General features: G+C 38.8%; 1 protein-coding gene across 1 annotated transcript in view; it reads right to left on the bottom strand.

Moving 5' to 3' along the window:
- The window catches only part of LOC134672202 (uncharacterized), a 32,874-nt gene extending 12,927 nt beyond the window's left edge, over positions 1 to 19,947 (bottom strand). The window contains exons 1-15 of the mRNA XM_063530103.1: positions 13,815 to 19,947; positions 13,519 to 13,738; positions 13,115 to 13,414; positions 12,906 to 13,039; positions 12,680 to 12,826; positions 11,688 to 11,781; positions 11,257 to 11,352; positions 10,116 to 10,253; positions 7,797 to 7,937; positions 6,405 to 6,524; positions 5,884 to 5,910; positions 4,310 to 4,698; positions 3,361 to 3,707; positions 2,592 to 2,781; positions 2,061 to 2,231 (exon numbers count right to left, since the gene is read on the bottom strand). Coding sequence (XP_063386173.1) covers positions 2,061 to 2,231; positions 2,592 to 2,781; positions 3,361 to 3,707; positions 4,310 to 4,698; positions 5,884 to 5,910; positions 6,405 to 6,524; positions 7,797 to 7,937; positions 10,116 to 10,253; positions 11,257 to 11,352; positions 11,688 to 11,781; positions 12,680 to 12,826; positions 12,906 to 13,039; positions 13,115 to 13,414; positions 13,519 to 13,738; positions 13,815 to 19,801 — 8,501 coding nt within the window. The 5' untranslated portion in view covers positions 19,802 to 19,947. The remainder of the gene's footprint in view (positions 1 to 2,060; positions 2,232 to 2,591; positions 2,782 to 3,360; positions 3,708 to 4,309; positions 4,699 to 5,883; positions 5,911 to 6,404; positions 6,525 to 7,796; positions 7,938 to 10,115; positions 10,254 to 11,256; positions 11,353 to 11,687; positions 11,782 to 12,679; positions 12,827 to 12,905; positions 13,040 to 13,114; positions 13,415 to 13,518; positions 13,739 to 13,814) is intronic.
- Between the last annotated feature and the right edge of the window lie 257 nt (positions 19,948 to 20,204).

Below are 20,204 nucleotides of genomic sequence, written 5' to 3'. Positions count from 1 at the left end.
TAATTAAAAATGTCTTCATGTGTCGTGAAGTGGTGCAGAAGTTATTTTAGTTCATACCAAGGATAGTGGAATCACTTTTCACTTGTAGTAAACAGATAACTTCAGTAAAATTTGGAATAAACATGACGATTTGTTTTCAATACTACCGTGCTAAGCTAAAACGTAACAACTGCATACGACTTTCATAACAACATACGACTTTTTAAATTGCAAGGATAATAGGGATGGTGTTATGCCAAATGAAGTAGACTATTTTATTAACTTGTGCTTGGTTTAGGTATTTTCTATATAATTATAAATGTAGTAGGTAATGAATTCCTTCTTACAGATTTGTATTTTCCTTTTTTATTTCATGAGACGGAGCTGTAAAAAAACTACCTCATTCTTTCAAATTCATAATCAAATTTGATATTATCATTTTACATTACATTCCATTCAGATTCCCACAAGATGCTATTCGCAGAGAACTATGGAAAAAAGCTGTCCAATTAGAGAGACATAAAATTAAGTGGATGCCTGGAAAGATATCTAGAATTGTTCTATTCATGAGATATAACTCGTGAGATAATCATACCCGGTCTCCTATATGTAGATACACTTCCACTGAATTAATTTAACAAATACACACATTATCTGAAAATATTGATCATTCGAATCCACCCTCTACCGTCACATATATGTCGGTTCTCTCTCAAGCCATTTTTGACCCGATTCGTGTACCCATGTAAATTTTGCAGGCTGCATAGCCAGTCCGACTTCTAAGATCGAGTTTACCATACATTTACAATGGCGTACTTGATCTTAGAAAAACGGACAGACTATACCTGAACGTGACTTCGCACTGCCATACAAATTTATAATAAAATATACAAAATACTTATTATAGCGGAATACATTTATACAACAATGATATATTTACTTATGTTGAGTTAGTCTGTCATTTCATAACAACATTTTAACTAGTTATCTTTTAATCTACATTAAATTATTATACGTGAATTATTTGACTGGTTCTTCAATGTATGGCATAAACCAATCCCTGTCCAAGTCATATTCTAATCAAATATGAACCGCAAACTCTCAGCGGCCAGTACGTACAGCAAGAAGGTTATTAGCGGATTAATGTCGCTGATTGGTAGTTATTGACATTATATGCATTTCATCTACACTTAGCTATGTACCATTAGTGTAATAAAGATGACTATTATTTTGTTTACCAGCTTTGATTACAGGCTCTGTAAACGCGTCGTCTTATTTAAATGTAGGCGTATTTTGTATGTGTGCTAATTTGGCCCGAGAATTTGAACGGTAATGTTCCTAAAGGCGGTTTCCATACTAAATATATGCGTTCACTGATCTAAAACAAGTCAGTGACAAATGGACCAAAGGAAAAAATTGAATTAAGAGGTACAAGCGTAGAGTATGTGGATGATTATCTAGGCCAGACAATATCCCCAACGGACTAAATGGAAAAAGAGATCAATAAAAGGATTGGTAACTCTTGGAAGCGCTACTGGTCATTGAAGGAGATCATGAAAAGTAAGGAGATCCCAGCACTAGAAAAAGGCAAGATTATAAACACCTGCATAACACATACATGGGTATGTCTTATGGATGCCAAACCTGGGCCCTTACAAGCAAAAACATGAGAAAATTTGAAGTATGCCAAAACTCCATGCAGAGGAGCCTATTAGACATAAAATTAAAGGACAGAGAAAGACTAACGGTCATTAGACAACAAACAAAGGTGTCCCATAACAAAAATTGTCAAAAAACTTAAGTGGAGATGGACAGGTCATATGATCAGAGGAACAAACAAATGGTCACAGAAACTAACCCATTGGTACCCAAGAAATGCTAGAAGAAAGAGAGGCAGACAGATACTAAGGTGGGAAGATGATATAAAGAAGGTTGCTGGACCAGCTTGGAGTAGGAAAGCGCGGGAGAGAGAGCGCTGGAAGGTTATAGAGGAGGCCTATGTCAGTGGACAAGCTAGAAATAATGAGAAATGTATCGTACACAAAAGTTGATAAATAAAGGTAATGCTACAAACTCCTCACTTGGTCTTGTAGTTGTGCTCGGCGTTGAACTCGCGGCACCACTTCTGGCGCACCTCGGGCGGCACGGAGCCGTCGAGCCGGTAGTACTCCTGCCCGAGACTCCAGTTGTTGATCTTCTTCAGGAAGTACTCCAGCGAATCCATGGTGATCAGCGACGTGGAGAATATTAAACTGTTGAAAAAGAAAAAAAAAATAAATAAATATTATATTTAGGTTATAGCAGTATTTTTTTTGTATTGTGGAAAGTTATGTAAATCAATCAAATGGCTTCGCCGAATTCGGTGTACAGTCACCTGCGGTAAATATGTTACTCTTCGAAGGCCGCAAAAATATGTGACACGCTCTTATGGCTCTACAAATAAGATCGTGTCAGATATTTTTGCTGCCTTCGTGTGTCGCCGCCCTCGAGCTACTGCAGCCACCACACGTCGGTGCTCGATGGCTGCATGTCCTCGCTGGCGGTCAGGTCTTCTAGCTTCTCAACTTTAGTAGACGTTTATAAATAAGGGGGCTAGTATATGGCACACTTACACTTTGTCGTCCAGCGCAACGGCCTCCTCCAGGATCCTGAAGACGGTGATGAACTTGTTGGAGCTCTCGAGCCGCTCCAACATGTCGCCGCCCTCAAGGTACTGCAGCCACCACACGTCCGTGCTCGATGGCTTCATGTCCTCGCTGGCAGTCAGGTCTTCGCGCGCTAAGTCGTCTTCTAACTTCTCGGCTATCACAAAATAACATCGTCCTCATAAAGCATACAGAAGTAGAATTTTTCAACCTCATCTTTTAATATGGGATCTTTTAATATTACTAGGGCAAAAATCAGTGGCGTAGCGTAAAGATCGGTTTTCCTAGGATAGCGGTGCCGTCATATAGCGGCCGTCTTTATACTAAATAATACGGCTAAATATGGATGTCGTAGTATTTGTATGTTAACTATAGGGAATGCAAATCGGTTATTTTTTGTATGGAAATAATCGGTTATTAACCGAAACCGCGGTTATTTCCATACAAAAAATAACCGATTTGCATTCCCTAGTTAAGTGTAATTATTTAACGACGTATAAAATGTAATTTTTATAAATAAATAATTAAATTGAATTGAAATTGGAGACGGCCGCTATATGACGGCACCGCTATCTTAGGAAACCAGAGCATAACTATAGGCAGCAAAGCGACCTTGGCCTGAGAGGGACATCAATTTGACCGAGAGGCCGTGAACACAGGTAAATTCGGTGAATTTTACACGGTCCTCAGTTGCTGTAGTTACGCCACTAGGCAAATTTTTATGTATTTTTCTTACCTTTAACTTTCATCTTCTCGTCCCTTGCTTTCATATTGAAATTATGCAACACCTGAGGATGCGACCATATCTTCTGCAACGTATGGAAGTCCTTCAATATACTCTGCTTATTCTTGTTCGCGTACACATTGAGGTAATGCTTGTACAAGTCACACTGGCATCTCGTTAGGGATATGAATACTGTGTATTCGTGTTTCTTTGGTAAGTAAGGGTATAGTACAGAGGCCTCCTGCCTTTGGAGGCAGCCTTCTAAGACTTTGTGGAGGATGTGGGTACGTGCCTTCATTAGCTTTATGTCTTCAACTACGGAGTCGCGGTGCTGACCGTTCATTATGGGGTTTTCGAATCTGAAAATGATACAACAAATTAGGACAACTAATGATTGGTGTAAAACCTTATGGCTCCTCTACACGATGGGCCAATGCCTGCCACTCCAAGGGACGCATTTATGCGTTAGAGGGAGCAAGTGATATTGCTATCTCATTCTACCGCATGGCTGCGTCCCTTGGAGTGGCCGGCGTTGGCCCATCGTGTAGAGGAGCCATTACCTTTTCAACTGGGAACAAATCAAATAATTTTACTCTATACCACAGAATAAATAATAGGCACTGAAGATTCACTCTCTAATAAAACACGTCTATTACGACAGATATGACCGCAAGGTGTCGCAAGCGCGGCAACTATTACTCCTAGACACCAAAATTGGTGTGGGCCGCATGTACTTGTAGCGACGCGACGAAATCGCAGAGTGAGACACGCCTGTCAATAGTTTGATTTTCGTCTCTCAAATAGTCACAGTATTACATACAGGGTGTCCGGTATTAATTAATGGACTACCTTGTAACCACCGTCAGAGATTCCTAAGGTTCAGAAAATGGACTTACAAGTCTAGAAAAAGTTGTGATGTCTACAACTATTTAGCATTGCTTGAAATGTTAGTATGATTTACCTGTTAGAATACTCCGAGTACGTCCCAAGCAGATTAGGCTTCACAAAGTTCACCATGCAATAATACTCTCTCAAATTATTCTGCATCGGCGTCCCCGTCAGCACAATCCTTCGGCGAGTGGCAACCCTGCTCATAGCCACCGCTAGCACCGAGCAATCATTCTTTAATAAATGTCCTTCGTCACAGACTATAATGTCCGGGCCTGGGTCGAGTAGGGCTGTGCGTATCTTGTCTATGATCGTTTGTCTGACGTCATCTAGTTCGGCGTCCAGGGTTGTCAGACTCCGGAATAGTTCGTATCCGACGATGAAAATGCCGCCCCCGTTGTACCAGTCCTCTAATTGGTACGCTCGCTCGTAAGTTTTTTTTAGTTTTGATAGTTCGAAAACCTGTGAATTATGAATTTAATTTTTATATATTGAAAAGTTAACATTCGTTACCCCGTAATATTTGAGAAGGGAAAATGACATGTATAGCCTCGTGCCGCCCACCATACAAAATTATAGCCAAGGAAGTTAGAATCGTATTGTATTTTCAATTATAGTCCGTTTTTTTTAGCATTAGAAAGAACTTCGCAGAAGTAAGCTTGTGGTTCCAAATCCGGCACTTTTAGCGGTAATAATTTGAAGTATTTTATATGCATTGACCATGCTACATTAGATAATTCAATAATTATTAACAACTAAAGAGCCTGATAAAAACTGCACGCTTGCTTCTGTGGAGTTCTTTCTAATGCTAAAAAAAACGAACTATAGGTTCAATTACATTTGTTCGAAAAAATTTCGAGACAAATGAAATGCTACCTTCTTTGTTTTTAATTAAGGTTGACATTCCATCGAAACTAAGTGTACATCCTAATGTACATTGGGCGGCACGAGGATAGATACCTCCTGAACATAACGTCAGATTGAGTAAAAGAAACAGTTTATTTTGCGCGGGGCAAAAGAAACCGTATGAGGAAAGTCCTAAGTATTTTTAAGTTAAGTTTATTTATGCATCATCTTAAAATAAGGTAGTAAATTGGTTAGTAGATAAAAATTACGATCAGGTGGAAGACTTGCTAGGATATGTAGCCTAGCCAAGCCGCACAAGTACACACACTCACACACACACACACACACACACACACACACACACACACACACACACACACACACACACACACACACACACACACACAATAGTTAAGTATATGATAGTATAATACTAAATAAATTGTAAATTAGATATGGAAGAGCGGTGCCTCCCAGCACAGGTTATTTTGTAAATAACTTACAGGGAGACACCAGCCATTGGTAAAAATATGTAATGGTTTTTAATGAAATAAAGAATTTTGTATTTTTGTATTTTTTTTTTGCATCATCTTTTAATACCTTTCTTGACCCATAGTTTATCTTACCCCACCTAACCTTTTATTGAATACTGAAGGCCGAAAGGGACGTAGATGGATTAAATCATGAAAGATCTTGAGAGCAATGTGAAGTCGACACGTCAAACATGGCAAAGTGGAAGACAAGGAAGACAGGCAAAGAAGGAGAGAGATATTATGTTACTATTGATAATAGGTATATTACCTGTAGCTTCCGTCTCATTTTACTGGGCTTGAAAAAATAAACGTATATAATTTATTGAAATTCTATTCATGGGGAAAACGAAATTTAAATCCTTCAATTAACACATTCATTACCACTAAGTGCTACGGGTTAAGCTCGTAGCGCGTTGCCACGGTTTCGCCGTATGTAGCGCGTAGTCGTTACGAACAGTGTACCCGACAGTCGGGTTCTTGGTGTTGAATGTGTTAACTTGTATTATCAAACAAAGATACGTAAAGCAGTGCATATTATGGCCTCAAATTTAATAGTTGAAGTAGATGGCGCTGCGGGGATGGCGGCGTCCAATATCTTTGTTCAATGTGTATTGCGTCTTATATTTTGCTTCAATGAGAGAGTGAGACACAATAACATTGGACAGATGAAATATCTAAGGTTTGACAATCCAGTCCAACCCAAAGGAAGTATCCTTTAAGTATCAAATTCACGTCAGAACTTTGGCACTTCTTTACGGATCTCAGCATTTTCTTGTCTATGGTTTTTACCTTTATTTCGTCCGTAACGGGTCCGATCCACTTGTGTATTTCGTCAACCCAGTTCAACACCGTCGACAGCGGGCAGCAGACGAGCACACGTCGCATGCCCACGCCCGGGTGCGTTAATACCTGCGAGAATAAAACACAAGGGTTATGTCATCGAAAATTTGGAATATGTCATTCTCATAGACCTAGTATTACATAGATGAGCTATACGCGTGCCTCCGTGAGGGACAAAACATACGCAAAGCGACAATATTAAAAACACGTTTTAACATTCCTGACAACATACCAAAAACAATCTACGTAATTCGGTCGGGTTATTTGTTGCCCACCATAAACCAGACTACATTTTTGGTTGGGAACAAACAAAAAGTGAGACTGTGACAAGGACAAGCAATAATACCGCTTTCTCTGCTACTCCTACTGAAATTTCCATAAGTGCTTTTCGTTGGGTCGTTTGGCCCCTCCCCCGTGTCATCTCTATATTATTGTACCTCTATGTTCTCGGTTCTCGGGTAACAAGAGGTGCCAATTAGTTGTTTGTCAATAACCATTAACTTACAATTATATAAGATACAATTAGATGAGGTCAGGTGGGGTCGTAAGAGGAACAATGGGGGGAGGTGGACAATTGTAGGGAACATAAACAGAGATACTTAAAGATATTAAAAACTAAAAATGATAATACTAAAAAGAAAGCTGATTAATAAAAAAAAAACACTTAATAATATTTACGTAGGACTTTTCTCATACGGTTTCTCTTACTCCGAGAAAAGAGAGTTTCCCTTACCCTACCTGACCTTAGTGAAAGGCTCTTTCGTAGAATGACCCTTAAAGATATAAAAACCGGGCAAGTGCGAGTCGGACTCGCGCACGAAGGGTTCCGTGCCATAAAGCAAAAAAAAAAAAACGGAAAAAATCCAAAAAAAAAACGGTCACCCATCCAAGTACTGACCACGCCCGACGTTGCTTAACTTTGGTCAAAAATCACGTTTGTTGTATGGGAGCCCCACTTAAATCTTTATTTTATTCTGTTTTTAGTATTTATTGTTATAGCGGCAACAGAAATACATCATCTGTGAAAATTTCAACTGTCTAGGTATCACGGTTCGTGAGATACAACCTGGTGACAGACAGACGGACGGACGGACGGACGGACGGACTGACGGACGGACGGACAGCGAAGTCTTAGTAATAGGGTCCCGTTTTACCCTTTGGGTACGGAACCCTAATAATTTTCCATAAAGCAGGCGTCTTGCAAAAGGGACTTTTACTAAAAGGACAAAGCCGACAAAGGGGCCATTTTGCGTTCTTAGCAATTAGACATCGCACTCATTGCAAAACCTGCTCTTTAGAAACAGACACTGTTAACGAGGTAATAAACTACAGATTACTTACTGTGTGTAACAGGGCTAGGACTTGTAAGGTCTTCCCGAGTCCCATGCAGTGCGCCAATATGCAGCCGCCGCCTGGGTGGCCCGACTGGACGCGCTCCAGGCTTTCGAAACACGCGTCCCACATGAATTTGACACCTTCGTACTGAAAATTAGACAGGCTTAGACTTCTAAAGTCGCGACTACATTACGTCTCGGCTACGAACTGCTGCACGCTTGGTGCTGACGCTGACCGCGATACATTGGTCAAAAGCAAAAACCCTAGTTTACAGTATACTAATTGCGCGGAAAATTTGGTTGTAATAACAACTTTATGTCTGTGCCATAGTACTAATTACAAGTATTACAACATTTTATTCTTCGTAATCAGTACCATTGTGAACTAGTTACTAGAGTATCTAAATGTACCTACGACGGTCGGCAACAGTGTCGAACTCGTTCCGTGGCCCTTTAGTGCCACCAATGTCAAAATGTACAGGAAAAGTGCCGTGAACAACAGGTGCCCCTCTATACCGCTTTTGTAGACCTCAAGAAAGCCTTTGACACGGTCAGTCGCGAGGGGCTCTACAGGGTACTTGAACACATTGGTTGCCCGAACATTCTCTTAAATATCATTAAATCCTTCCATGACAACATGCGTGGTACTGTGGTATTTGACGGGGAAGAGTCTGACCCGTTTAACGTAAATCGAGGTGTAAGACAGGGATGCGTTCTTGCTCCTACCCTTTTTGGTATCTTCTTTTCTGTTCTTCTCTTGGTGGCCTTTAAAGAATGTGATGTAGGAGTTCATCTGCATACAAGGAAAGACGGGCGCCTTTTCAACATCCGTCTGTTAAAATCAAAGAAAAACAGATGCCACCTGTTGGCCAGAGAACTCCTATATGCAGATGATGCTGCATTGGTCGCTAACACAGAGTATGGGCTCCAAGATCTGCTAACAAAATTTAACAATGCCTGTCAACTTTTTGGAATGACTGTAAACAGTAAAAAGACTGTGGTTCTCGTTCAAGGCACGGATCACATGCCCAGTATCATGCTTGGTGACGATACTCTTGAAGTAGTCGAGAACTTTTGTTATCTTGGATCGACTACCACCAGCAAGTTGTGCAATGATCGAGAGATTGATACACGGATTGGTAGAGCTGCGGCCAACTTTGGAAAGCTTCAAGCTCGAGTCTGGAATAATAACAAGCTGAAGCTCTCTACCAAGATCCTAGTATATAAAACATGCGTCCTAAGTATCCTCCTGTATGCATCTGAAACATGGACAACCTACACCAAACAAGAGCGCCGCTTAAATGCTTTCCACATGCGCTGCCTCCGTACGATCCTCGGAGTCACCTGGAGGGATCGTATGACAAACGAAAGGGTTCTCGACCTTGTTGGCTGTTGTAGTATCACTGCTACCCTAAAACAGAGAAGGCTGCGGTGGCTGGGCCATGTTTTACGTATGGACTCAGATAGACTTCCCCGGGCAGTGATGCTGAGTGAAATTGCATACGCCAAACGTCCAGTCGGACGCCCGTTGCTTCGCTTTAAGGATTCCTGCAAGCGGGACATGTTGTCCTTTGGCATCGACCCGAACACCTGGGAAACGGAAGCCCTTAAAAGAGCGGAGTGGCGTAACCTCTTACATGACGGCATAGCGAAGCATGATGAAGTCTGGCTCGATGATTTAAAGCAGAAAAGACTTCGGGCTTCACAGGAACCATCAACGGATTCGCGTTTCACCTGCGATCTTTGTGGCAGGAAGTGTCGTGCTGCGATTGGACTTTACAGCCATAGGAAAAGGTGTGCCGCACCCCCGGTCTCCGACGGCGCACAGACCTCTTCTCAATAAACTGTCGCTGCAACAATCATCTGTCAAGATGCTGTGGCCAATGATGATGATGATGATGATGATGATGACGCGAATGCTTTTATTCTCATATCTAAATATGTTGATTAGTTGGTCTGTAATCATACGCCTAAATCATCCGGTGCTTGATCCAGATCCAACAGATCTTCCATAAAACTTGTTGCTGAATTACAAGGCCTAAGAGTCAACTCAACTCAAAAACTCAATATATACTTTATCCATGTAGGCCTAGCAACAAGCTCTTATGAATAGTAATTAATGTTAATCTTATTATCAAAGTAATTTATTGATGTTAATATTATTCCATAAGAGAGAGTCATTTATTGATTGTAGAGTTTACAAATTGTATTACAAACGGAAATCTCTTTCCAATAATTAGAAACGGACGCCCACCTGTATTATGACTTGTAAAATGTTACGCGACAGACCCCCAGAATACAAAAAGAATATTTTTACACGACTTACCTGATGCGCTTTCATAACTTTGGTAAAGAACGGATGCACTGTGACCGCAGGCTGGCCTATATCGAAGTCGTACTCCAAGCAGACCTCGTCATTAGTCACTATCACATTTACACCCTCTTCGCAGCCTAATATTTCTTCCTGCAAATTGTAATTAACGTATGGTTTAACGTTATGCTGCACTTTAAATTGCACCTTAATAGTATAATTTAAAGGTTCAAATTTGAGTGAATGGAGAAGTGTCGGGTGTCGAACGCGCGGCAAGACTTCCCGCCAGACACTTGAAATTGAACCATTTAAACTTAACATTAGGGATTAATTTAGAATGCCGCTGTCACTTGCGCTCGGTTTAGGAATATACTTGGTCAAGTAGATCTTGTCAGTAGAAAACGGCGGCAAATTTGAAAAATGTGGGTGCGAAGGGGTATCGTCTCATAGAAAATTTGAATTTCGCGCCTTTTTCTACTGACAAGATTTGCTTGACCATCTATATATACTATTAAACCCTAACCCCCTTATTCATAAAACTTTACAGGCCTGATTAACCTGATTTAGTTCAATTATGTTTTATCCCTTTCTTACAAACACATGCTTAAGTCAAAATAATTGAGGCTTGTAGCGCGTTTATGAAAAAACCGGGCAAGTGCGAGTCGGACTCGCGCACGAAGGGTTCCGTACCATAATGAAAAAAAAAAACAAAAACAAAAAAAAGCAAAAAAAAAACGGTCACCCATCCAAGTACTGACCCCTCCCGACGTTGCTTAACTTTGGTCAATAATCACGTTTGTTGTATGGGAGCCCCATTTAAATCTTTATTTTATTCTGTTTTTAGTATTGGTTGTTATAGCGGCAACAGAAATACATCATCTGTGAAAATTTCAACTGTCTAGCTATCACGGTTCGTGAGATACAGCCTGGTGACAGACGGACGGACAGCGAAGTCTTAGTAATAGGGTCCCGTTTTACCCTTTGGGTACGGAACCCTAAAAAGGGGGTAAAACCCTATTCTTAAAATAGTTTAAAAATTAAAAATGTAAATTAAATATTAAAATAATTGATAAAAATCCAGGAAAAATTGTAAGTCAATACTGGTTTCATGACTGCTGTAAAATAGTCTAGTATAGTAAACTAGTCTATAGCTCACCAGTTGTTTCTGTTTCATGCTCAATCTTCGCTTTCTCTCGAATTCCTCCATATTAGCTATCACAGTACTCCGGGCCAAGGATTTCTTATCAATGACCTAAAACAAAAATATAAAAAATAATTTAACTGGAAGTTAAAAGTTTGTCTCATACAGGACAGGATATACAATACACCCGTGAATTACAGATGTCGGGGCAGTTGCTGTACCAGACAGATAGAGGTAAGAGTCTTTTAAAATAGTTTCTTGAAATATAACTTAAGTATAGTCAGCCAAGAAAGTGGTCTACCACTTTTTGACTCTATCAATCAGATGATAAGAGTCGAAAAGTGGTAGACCACTTTCTTGGCTGACTATACATTCAGTTAAAATAGGTAAAGATCAATGTTTCGGAATGTTATTAAAATAAATATAATTTATTACTTAAAACATACCTTTCTAATATTACGCCGTCCCTTGAAATATGCTGCGGAACTTCCTTTTGTGGCGTGCGGTCCCGCTTCTCCGAGTAGCTCGTACGACAGCACTCTGGAATAGTCAGACATATAAATAAATAAATAAATAAATATTATAGGACATTCTTACACAGATTCACTAAGTCCCACAGTTAGCTCAAGAAGGCTTGTGTTGTGGGTATTCAGACAACGATATAATATATAAATACTTAAATACATAGAAAACAACCACGACTCGGGAACAAATTATGTGTCATCAACTCATCACACAAATAACTGCCCTTACTGGGATTCAAACCCAGGACCATCGGCTTCACAGGCACAGGGTCGCTACCCACTAGGCCAGACCGGTCGTCAAAATAACTAAGAGTCACTTGCACCATACCACTAACCCGGGGTTAACCGGTTAAACTGTTAACACAGTGTAAAATTGTACTGTTAACCATGGTAACTCCAGGTTTAACCGGTTAACCCCGGGTTAGTGGTATGGTGCAAGTGGCACTAATGGGTTATGTATTCAGGCAGCTTGGAGACAAATAGAACAACATTGAGAAATATTTACCTAAAGTATGTAATTCAGACTTATAAACCGCCCACAGTGTTAACTGACAGTTCATAAACCTTATGTCCACCGATGGACAAGAGTTTTGCTGTTTATACGAGTTACATTTCTTGCCTTGGGTTGTTAAGGGTGGTATTCCATCTGCCCAATGTGTATTTTGTCTCACATTTTGCTTTATAAGAATGTGAGACGCAACCACATTGGACAGTCAGCAGCAATGTTGCTAAGCGGGCGAGGTGTTCAAAATGATCTTGACGCGACTTCATTGTTAAGAGAATAAGAGCGCGTCAAGGTAATTTTGAACACGGGCAGGGTGTTGGGCTTAGCAACTTCTGCTACTGACTGAAGCAGACTGAAATTGGACCGGTGGAATATCACCCTAAACCATGAAAAGTTATAGGTATATTACCTCATCTGCTTCTGCCTTTCCAACATCTTCTTTCTAGAACGTCTGGATCGACCGCGAGGTTTATGATTCAATATCAAAGGCTTGTCGCCTGTGTTCCGTCGCTCTATGAACTCATTCACAAGTTTAGCTCGCTTAGCATCGTCTTCTCTACAAAAAGAAGGAAACTTTAATGAAATATTTGTGAAATATTGCATTACAATATTCACTATGAAGTAAACAAACTTACATTGCAGTCTCTTGTTTTTTCCCCATTCTTTTTAGAAGTTTTTCTTTAGTATTAACCCATTGTTTTTCTTCCTCTGATGAGGAATCATCAGACTTTATTCGATCTCCCTTACCACCGCTCTTTGTACCACTTCTCTGGAAAGCAAAACCGATAAAAATAAAATTTTAATCAATAGAGATGCTAGCATAGCTAAATTTAACTATACATACCGGTTTATTCCTTGTAACAGGACCTTTAACAGGTGTTTTCGCATTTTCGTTATCTAAAACTACTGGTGCATGTAAAAGGGTCAATTCTTTGTTCATCATCTTGTCTGCAGTAAGCATTAACGAATCTGCATGTTCCTGTTTTATATCAACTGTTTTGGATTTCGGCCCGGGCCTCTTCTTTTTATATGTGGCATCAACTTCTTTCTTGATTTTTCTATTAGATAGCGGTGTGTCGTCCTCGTCATCATCATCATTCATGAGCAAATTTTTCGCCACATTGTTTTCCGTAGCATCTGGACCCTATAATAAAACAGTTCATTAGTACTTAAATAAAATAAAAATTGTTCATACTTATTTAAGCTATGAATAAATTTTACTTGCAAAGTTTCGTCAAAAACGCTTACTGGTGTTGTAAAATCGTCCTCATAGTTATCACCTTCATCTTCAGATGGTAACAATTCATTGTAATGACCTGCGTCTGCGTCTGCAGGACTTTCCGGTCGTTCATCATCATCATGAGAAGACTTTGCCTGCTCTTCACCTGCCACTTTTTCTTTGCGGACTCTATTAGGTTTCTTTACACTAGATAAAGATAACCTATTCAAAGACTGAAGGTTTGTTAATCTGAAATAAAGACAAGTTTAATGAAAGCTGACCGTTCAAAACCAATTTACAAGTTAATATAAGTGATTATATTTACCTATCGATTTCTTCATCGTCTTTGCTTTTTACCGCTATCTCTTGATATTCAAAATATGTCTGAACAAAAGATTCTGGTAATTTTTCCAAGGGAATGATGGGGACTTGTTCATAAAGTTTTGTATCACTACTGAGAATCGGATAGCACTTCCATCCATTGCGTTCAGTGAATAATTCACTTTCCTGAGGTTCTTTGCCAAATAGTTCTTTTTTCCCATTATTATCATGTTTAGCATCCTCTTTGTCTTTACTTACTGATTCTTCTTTAGCATGTTTAGCTTCTTTCTTTTTGCCTGGTGATTTTGTGGAAGGTTTTCGATTAGGTTTAGCCTCCTCTTCCTCAAATATTGGCATTGTAGGTGTGCATTCTAAAAGTTCTATTGGTTCCTGTGAATTTATTATCTCATCTGTCTCTTGTTCAGTATCCTTTGTCTTTTCATCTTTGTTTGATTTTTCTTCTGTAGTTTTCGATTCAGTCTCCTCATTTACTTTTGGTAAAATTTGGTCATAAACATATTTAACGTATTTATGATATGTAGAAATTTCATTTTGATCAACAGCAGTAAATCCAGTGAACTTATTATCTTCTTTGGGATTTGTTCCAGTTTCATCCTTGGATTTATTAGCAGTAGTATCCGTTATTTGTTCTGTTGAATCTACATTATTGCACTGTATCTCCTCATCCACAGGAGTGTTATTTTTAGCAGCCAATCGTGATCGTCTCGTTTCTTTCTTTGTTTCTTTTTCTTTCTTTGAGGTTTGTGCCACATTTTCTGAGTCCGAATCGGACGACGCGCCTTTTTTCTCCTCTTGTCTAATTCGTTCTCGCATTCGTCTAGTTAGTATTGCTAGCTCATTAACATGAACAGGTTTGTCTTTTGACTGTACCTCTTTATTGTCTTTTGACTGGACTTCTTTGTTTTCTTTTGAAGGTGCTTCTTTATTTTCTTTTGCAGGTACTTCTTTGGTTTGTTTTGGAGGATCAGGTTTCTTTGTTTTACTTGTCTTTGGTCTACCAGGTTTTCGTTTGTTATTCTTTTTACCAACATTTTCACTGTCACTCTCGCTGTTTTCCAGAAGGCTTCCTTTAGCCGATTCAACAGTGAGAGGCTCAAATGTATGTGGTATTAGTAAACTCATACTCGTGTCATTTTCGTTATCAGAATCAGGTTCATGTTGTCTGCGAACTCGTAAAGCACTTTGACTAAATGTTTCTTCATTCTCATTTTCGTATGTGCTAATAGCATGTATCATTTTGTTCGACCTAACAAAACTTTCAAAATTTTCTTCATCAAAACTTGCACTACTTTGTCTTTGAATTGGTTCTCTACCAACGGGTAATGGATCAACATTATCAAAAGATTCCGTTTTTGTAACAACACTTTCTGGTATGATGGTCATTTGATCAACATAATGATCTGGTTCAGTTTTAATAATAGGAACAAAGTTCTCAGCAATAGCAGGTGCCTCCTCTAAACCCGGTTCTGTTTTGATATTAGCAATAAGAGGATAATTCTCAGTTGCTACCTGAATATTATCATTTTCAGGGATGGGTTTTGGCTCATTTTTTTGTTTGTCAGATTCAACACAAGACATAAGTTCTTTTAACTGTACTTTAGAGATCCAATTTTCATTTTCCCTATGATCTCCATTATCTTCATCTTCATTATAATTGGGTTCCATGGATTCATCCTCATAAAAAGAGCCACCACCATCTTCATAATAATCGGAATTATCTTGATCATTTGTATTTTCATCAATATTAAGGAATGCTTCTTCTGAGAGTGTATTAATGGCATTGATAGTTAGTGCTATAGGTGGGGTTTCAGCACTTTCAGTTATTTGAGAATCGTCAGCTTCATACAACTTTGATACAATATCAAAGCATATATCAGCTAGCTTTTTCACTTTATGGGGAGTTAAATTACATACAATTTCATTTTGTGACTTAGCAGTGTCAATTATGTGACATTCATTTAGTAAACTTGTTATACATTTAAAAGCAATATGCTTCAAAGAATTTGGAGATCTAAATGAGAAAGTGTCCTTAACACAAAAATCACTTGGCTTATTAGGTTGAAGAACTTTTTGTCCTTGTTGGATTACCTGAACACATAAAGTCACCAAAGACTTGACTTCTTGGCTGCAATCATCACATGAGAAGTCACTTTCACAATATTCAGTTTCATCAATTTCACTAGTAGACATTACAGTCTTATTATCACTTTTTATGCTATTTGCAAAGTCAAGTCTGATTATTTTTGAAAGGCACAATGCTTTCAAAGAGGGTATATTTTGGGTTAGGATTTCTGAAGCATTTAGTAAACAAATGTCCTCTTCTTGATTGTCTTCATCTTCATCTGAATTTTCAATTTGATTTTGACGTACAATCTTGGGAGCATTTACTAACAACTTATGTTGTCCCCTCAAATTCAGCTGATTTATTTTCAGGCACAATGCTTTCAAGGAGGGTATATTTTGGGTTAGGATTTCTGAAGCATTTAGTAAACAAATGTCCTCTTCTTGATTGTCTTCATCTTCACCTGAATTTTCAATTTGATTTTGAGGTACAATCTTGGGAGCATTTACTAACAACTTATGTTGTCCCCTGAAATTCAGCTGATTTTTTTTCAGGTGCTCACAGCATGAAGAAAATAGTGTTTTTGGCTGATAAAACTGAGCTGCACTATTATCAATTGTGCATTTGGGAATGGAAAAAGTATTGATAATATCACTAGATTCCCTCAGGTAAAAGAGTTCGTGCAGATTCTTCAAGCAAATTGATAAAAGTGTTGTCGGGTTGCTTAATTTGCTAACTTCACATTTTATTTTCTCACTAAGTTCATTGCCACTTTCACTCACACTTGGGTTACTTTCATTGTCCGTGAAAATCTCCTCAGTTCTAGAAATATTACCATTTGTAAGATTATCAGGTTCAACAGTAAAATATTGGCAGATGTATCTGTTGTATCGCCAGGTAGACCATTCCGTGGATACAAATGGAGCACACGCAAATAATGCTTTCTGGCGATAATAATCCTCAAAAAAATCACTTACCATTTTTTCTGTAATTTTATTATCAGGTGGTTTTTTATTTCGGCTGTCCTGGGCTAAAAAAGACTGCGAGCCCTTTACTTTCTTTACCATCACCGAATCACTGATCCACACAGTGTGTCTGCCTTTGATGTTAATATTTTTATTGCTCTTGACTTCTTCACTTGGCTTTTTAGCAATTTTGATGGAAAGTTCTTTATTTAAAAATACTGTTTTTGGGTTGAATTTGGGTTTGCTTTCTTTTTTCACTTCAACCTTCACCTTTTGAGGTGGTGTTTCCCCAACTATTTCACAGTCACTATCACTGTCTTCTTTTTCCTTTTTGGGTGTAGGCTCTAATTTCTTCTCTTGTTCCCTGTATGATGATAGGTCATTTTCTTGTAGAAACTTCTCATATTGATTGGATAAGTCCTCTTCCATTTGCATAATATTATGTTTGGCAAGTTTCAGTAGTAAAAATGATTTTTTGACACAATAATCTATCTTAAAAGTGTCTACAACATTAGTTGTGTTTATTTTCTTTTGAATAAAGTCATCAGACTTTTCAGTCATCAGGGTTCCTAATTCTGAAGTAGTTTTCACAATGCTAGTAAGGAATTTGCATGCATTTTCTGACTGTTCACTATTTAAAGGAACATTGGTCTTCATTGAAAGTGTGCAGGGCCCACTAGTCTGAGTACTTGTAGTTTCAGTATAAACTTTGTTGGTTTGTGCAGATGCTTCTACTTTCTTCTTAACTTCGTTTGCTTCTAAGACTGGGATTTCTATAGGTACTACTACACTTGGTGATGACCTTGATATATTACGCACTTTTTTAATTTTCAAATTAGTGCCCTGTGTTTTCTTTGCAAGGAAGTTTTCAAACTCCTTACTTGAACCCCAAGTATTTGAAGACTGTGGAGGCGGTGTAGGTTTGATTTCATTATTTGCAGATGGTTGCTCTTCAGTGTCATCACACAAATCCTCAACTGTATTAGGTGAAAACCTCCAAGGTTCTTTTTTATCTTCAACTGTATTCAAACTTGATGTTTTCATAGGACTTTGGCTAATTACGTCTGAAATAACAGGCATTTTCTCTCCTTCTAATTGAACATCTTTTTTCTTTCGCCCTCTTTTCTTTGTTGTCATTTTTAGCTCTTCTAACTCATCTAGTGCATCACCAACTGCACTATCTGAGGAGTCTATGGAGCTTGTTCGTCCTTTTCTTCCCGGTATGTATTCATCATCAGAGTTATACCTGCCACTTTTCTTTTTTCTTCTTGGTTCATCATCATCCGAAAGCTCAACATTAGCAAATGGATCTTCATCAGAATCATCATCATTTCTGTATTTTAACGTTTTCTTCGCATTTCTTCTCTTAGGTCTCTTAGAAGTATCTTCGACAAGAAGTGACTCATCCATACACTTATTTTCAACTTTATTGCTTATTATATTTTCTGCAGTGGCGTTTTCTGTAGTTACATTTTCTGTAGTTGCATTTTCTGTAGTTACGTTTTCTGTAGTTATATTTTCTGTAGGTATATTTTCTGCTGTAACTTTTTCTAGTGTAATGTTTTCTGTCAATGGGGTGTCTGTTTCTTTTGTGGTGGCATCATTGTCTTTGGTGACCTCAGCCTGGGTGATAGGCTCACTAGGAGCACTTGCACTTTCATCAATTCCATTATTCAAATCTGCCTCAGGTTCAGGCAATGGTGAAGAAGGCATTTCTTGCAACCCTTGCAATATGGGATCCTTGGCTTCAGATGCTCTTTCACAGTCAATTGATGTTTTCAGCTGACTTAAGCACATGTCTTCCTCATCATCATCGTCATCCTCCTCTAATTTCTCTATATTTGATAGGTTGTCTTGTAATTTACGCAACTTGTCTTCAAGTTGGGACAAATTTTCAACCATTTTATTAAGGTCTTTGATTTCGGAAGAGCTGGCAGTGACAGGTAAAGAATTCCCATTGACTGCTTGGTTTTCAGTTATATCATTCAGACTTGAATTTTTCCTTGGCCGACCTCTTCTACGGGAAGTTCTTGGACTTTCAACTACTGGACTTTGCAAGCTTCCAGTATCTTTAACTGGTGGAGCTCTTCTACGAGGAACTTTTGGACTTACACCTTCCGGACTTTCCAAGCTTCCAGTATCACTTACAACAGGTGGCTCTTTCTTTTTCCTGCCCCTTTTTCTAGTTACAGGGACTTGTTCAGTGGAAGTGTCCATACTCTGAATTGATGATGCTAGAAAGCCATTTGTGTCAGTTTGAATTGAGTCAATATTGTTGTTCGGGGAGTGTAGTGTATTCTCAGGAAGAGGTTCTGAACTTATATTTGCACTAATATCACTAGAAACGTCTGTGCCGAAATTAATAGAGGTTGAATCATTAAATGATGTTGTTTTCCTACCTCTGCCCTTGCCTCGGCCTCTCCCTCTTCCCCGTCCTCTCCCTCTGCCTCTGCCCCTACCTCTACCTTGTTTCGAAGGAGATAAGCTAGTAGGCTGACATACTTCTGAGCTGCTCACCGCTTCTATATCCACTGTCTCGTCTGCCTCCACGTCTACGTCGTTATCCACATCGTTACTTACTGCATAACTTGGTTCTTGCACATTATCGGTATCAAGTGAATTACTAGGTTCAGAGTTGGCCTCGTTACCAAGATCAAATGTGGTTTCGTCTGGCTCATCTTCGTTGATGTTCACTTCGCTGCCTACATCCAAGTTGCAGTAACTTAGTTGCGATTGATCCTCGTTGTTGGTGGACGATACTAGATCGTTTTCTATGGACATATCGCTTAATTCGCCGACATCTACGGCAGCAGGCTGCGAGCACTCTCTGCCAGGAGAAGAGACACTCTCATTTTCTAAATACAAGGAATTTGATTGGGATACCTCAAAAGCCTCTTCGGCAGCGGAGAGGTTGTTTACATTCATGTCCATTTCTTCAGACATGTTATAAAGTAGTTACACTAATCATTGTAGATAATGCCGATAAAAAACTGTCACATACTAATTGGCTAAAACGATAGCACATAGAATCGCAGTAAAACAAAAAGAAATCAAGGTTTTAAGTTGAACAAAATCTAAACTCGAATCGCCATCGCCATTGCATTGTATCGGTACGCGGAGCAAGAGGCGTTTTTAACGTTTTTTTTTTGTAGTGTTGTCAACATCATTATCAAATCACATAAAAAGAGTATTATATTCTTTGATAAAAATACAGGTTTAGAAATTGCCTTTAAGAACTAAAATAACAGAAATATTAGTAAATAAATATTTATATCACAATTTTTTGTTTTCAAAAATATCATGGCTTGTGAAGGTTACAGAAACCGGTTTAGCCAGAACCGGTTAA

Source organism: Cydia fagiglandana, chromosome 16, assembly GCF_963556715.1.
Source record: "Cydia fagiglandana chromosome 16, ilCydFagi1.1, whole genome shotgun sequence".
NCBI classification, from domain to species: domain Eukaryota; kingdom Metazoa; phylum Arthropoda; class Insecta; order Lepidoptera; family Tortricidae; genus Cydia; species Cydia fagiglandana.
Note: the sequence above shows the minus strand (reverse complement) of the source record. Positions and strands in the feature narration are given on the sequence as shown.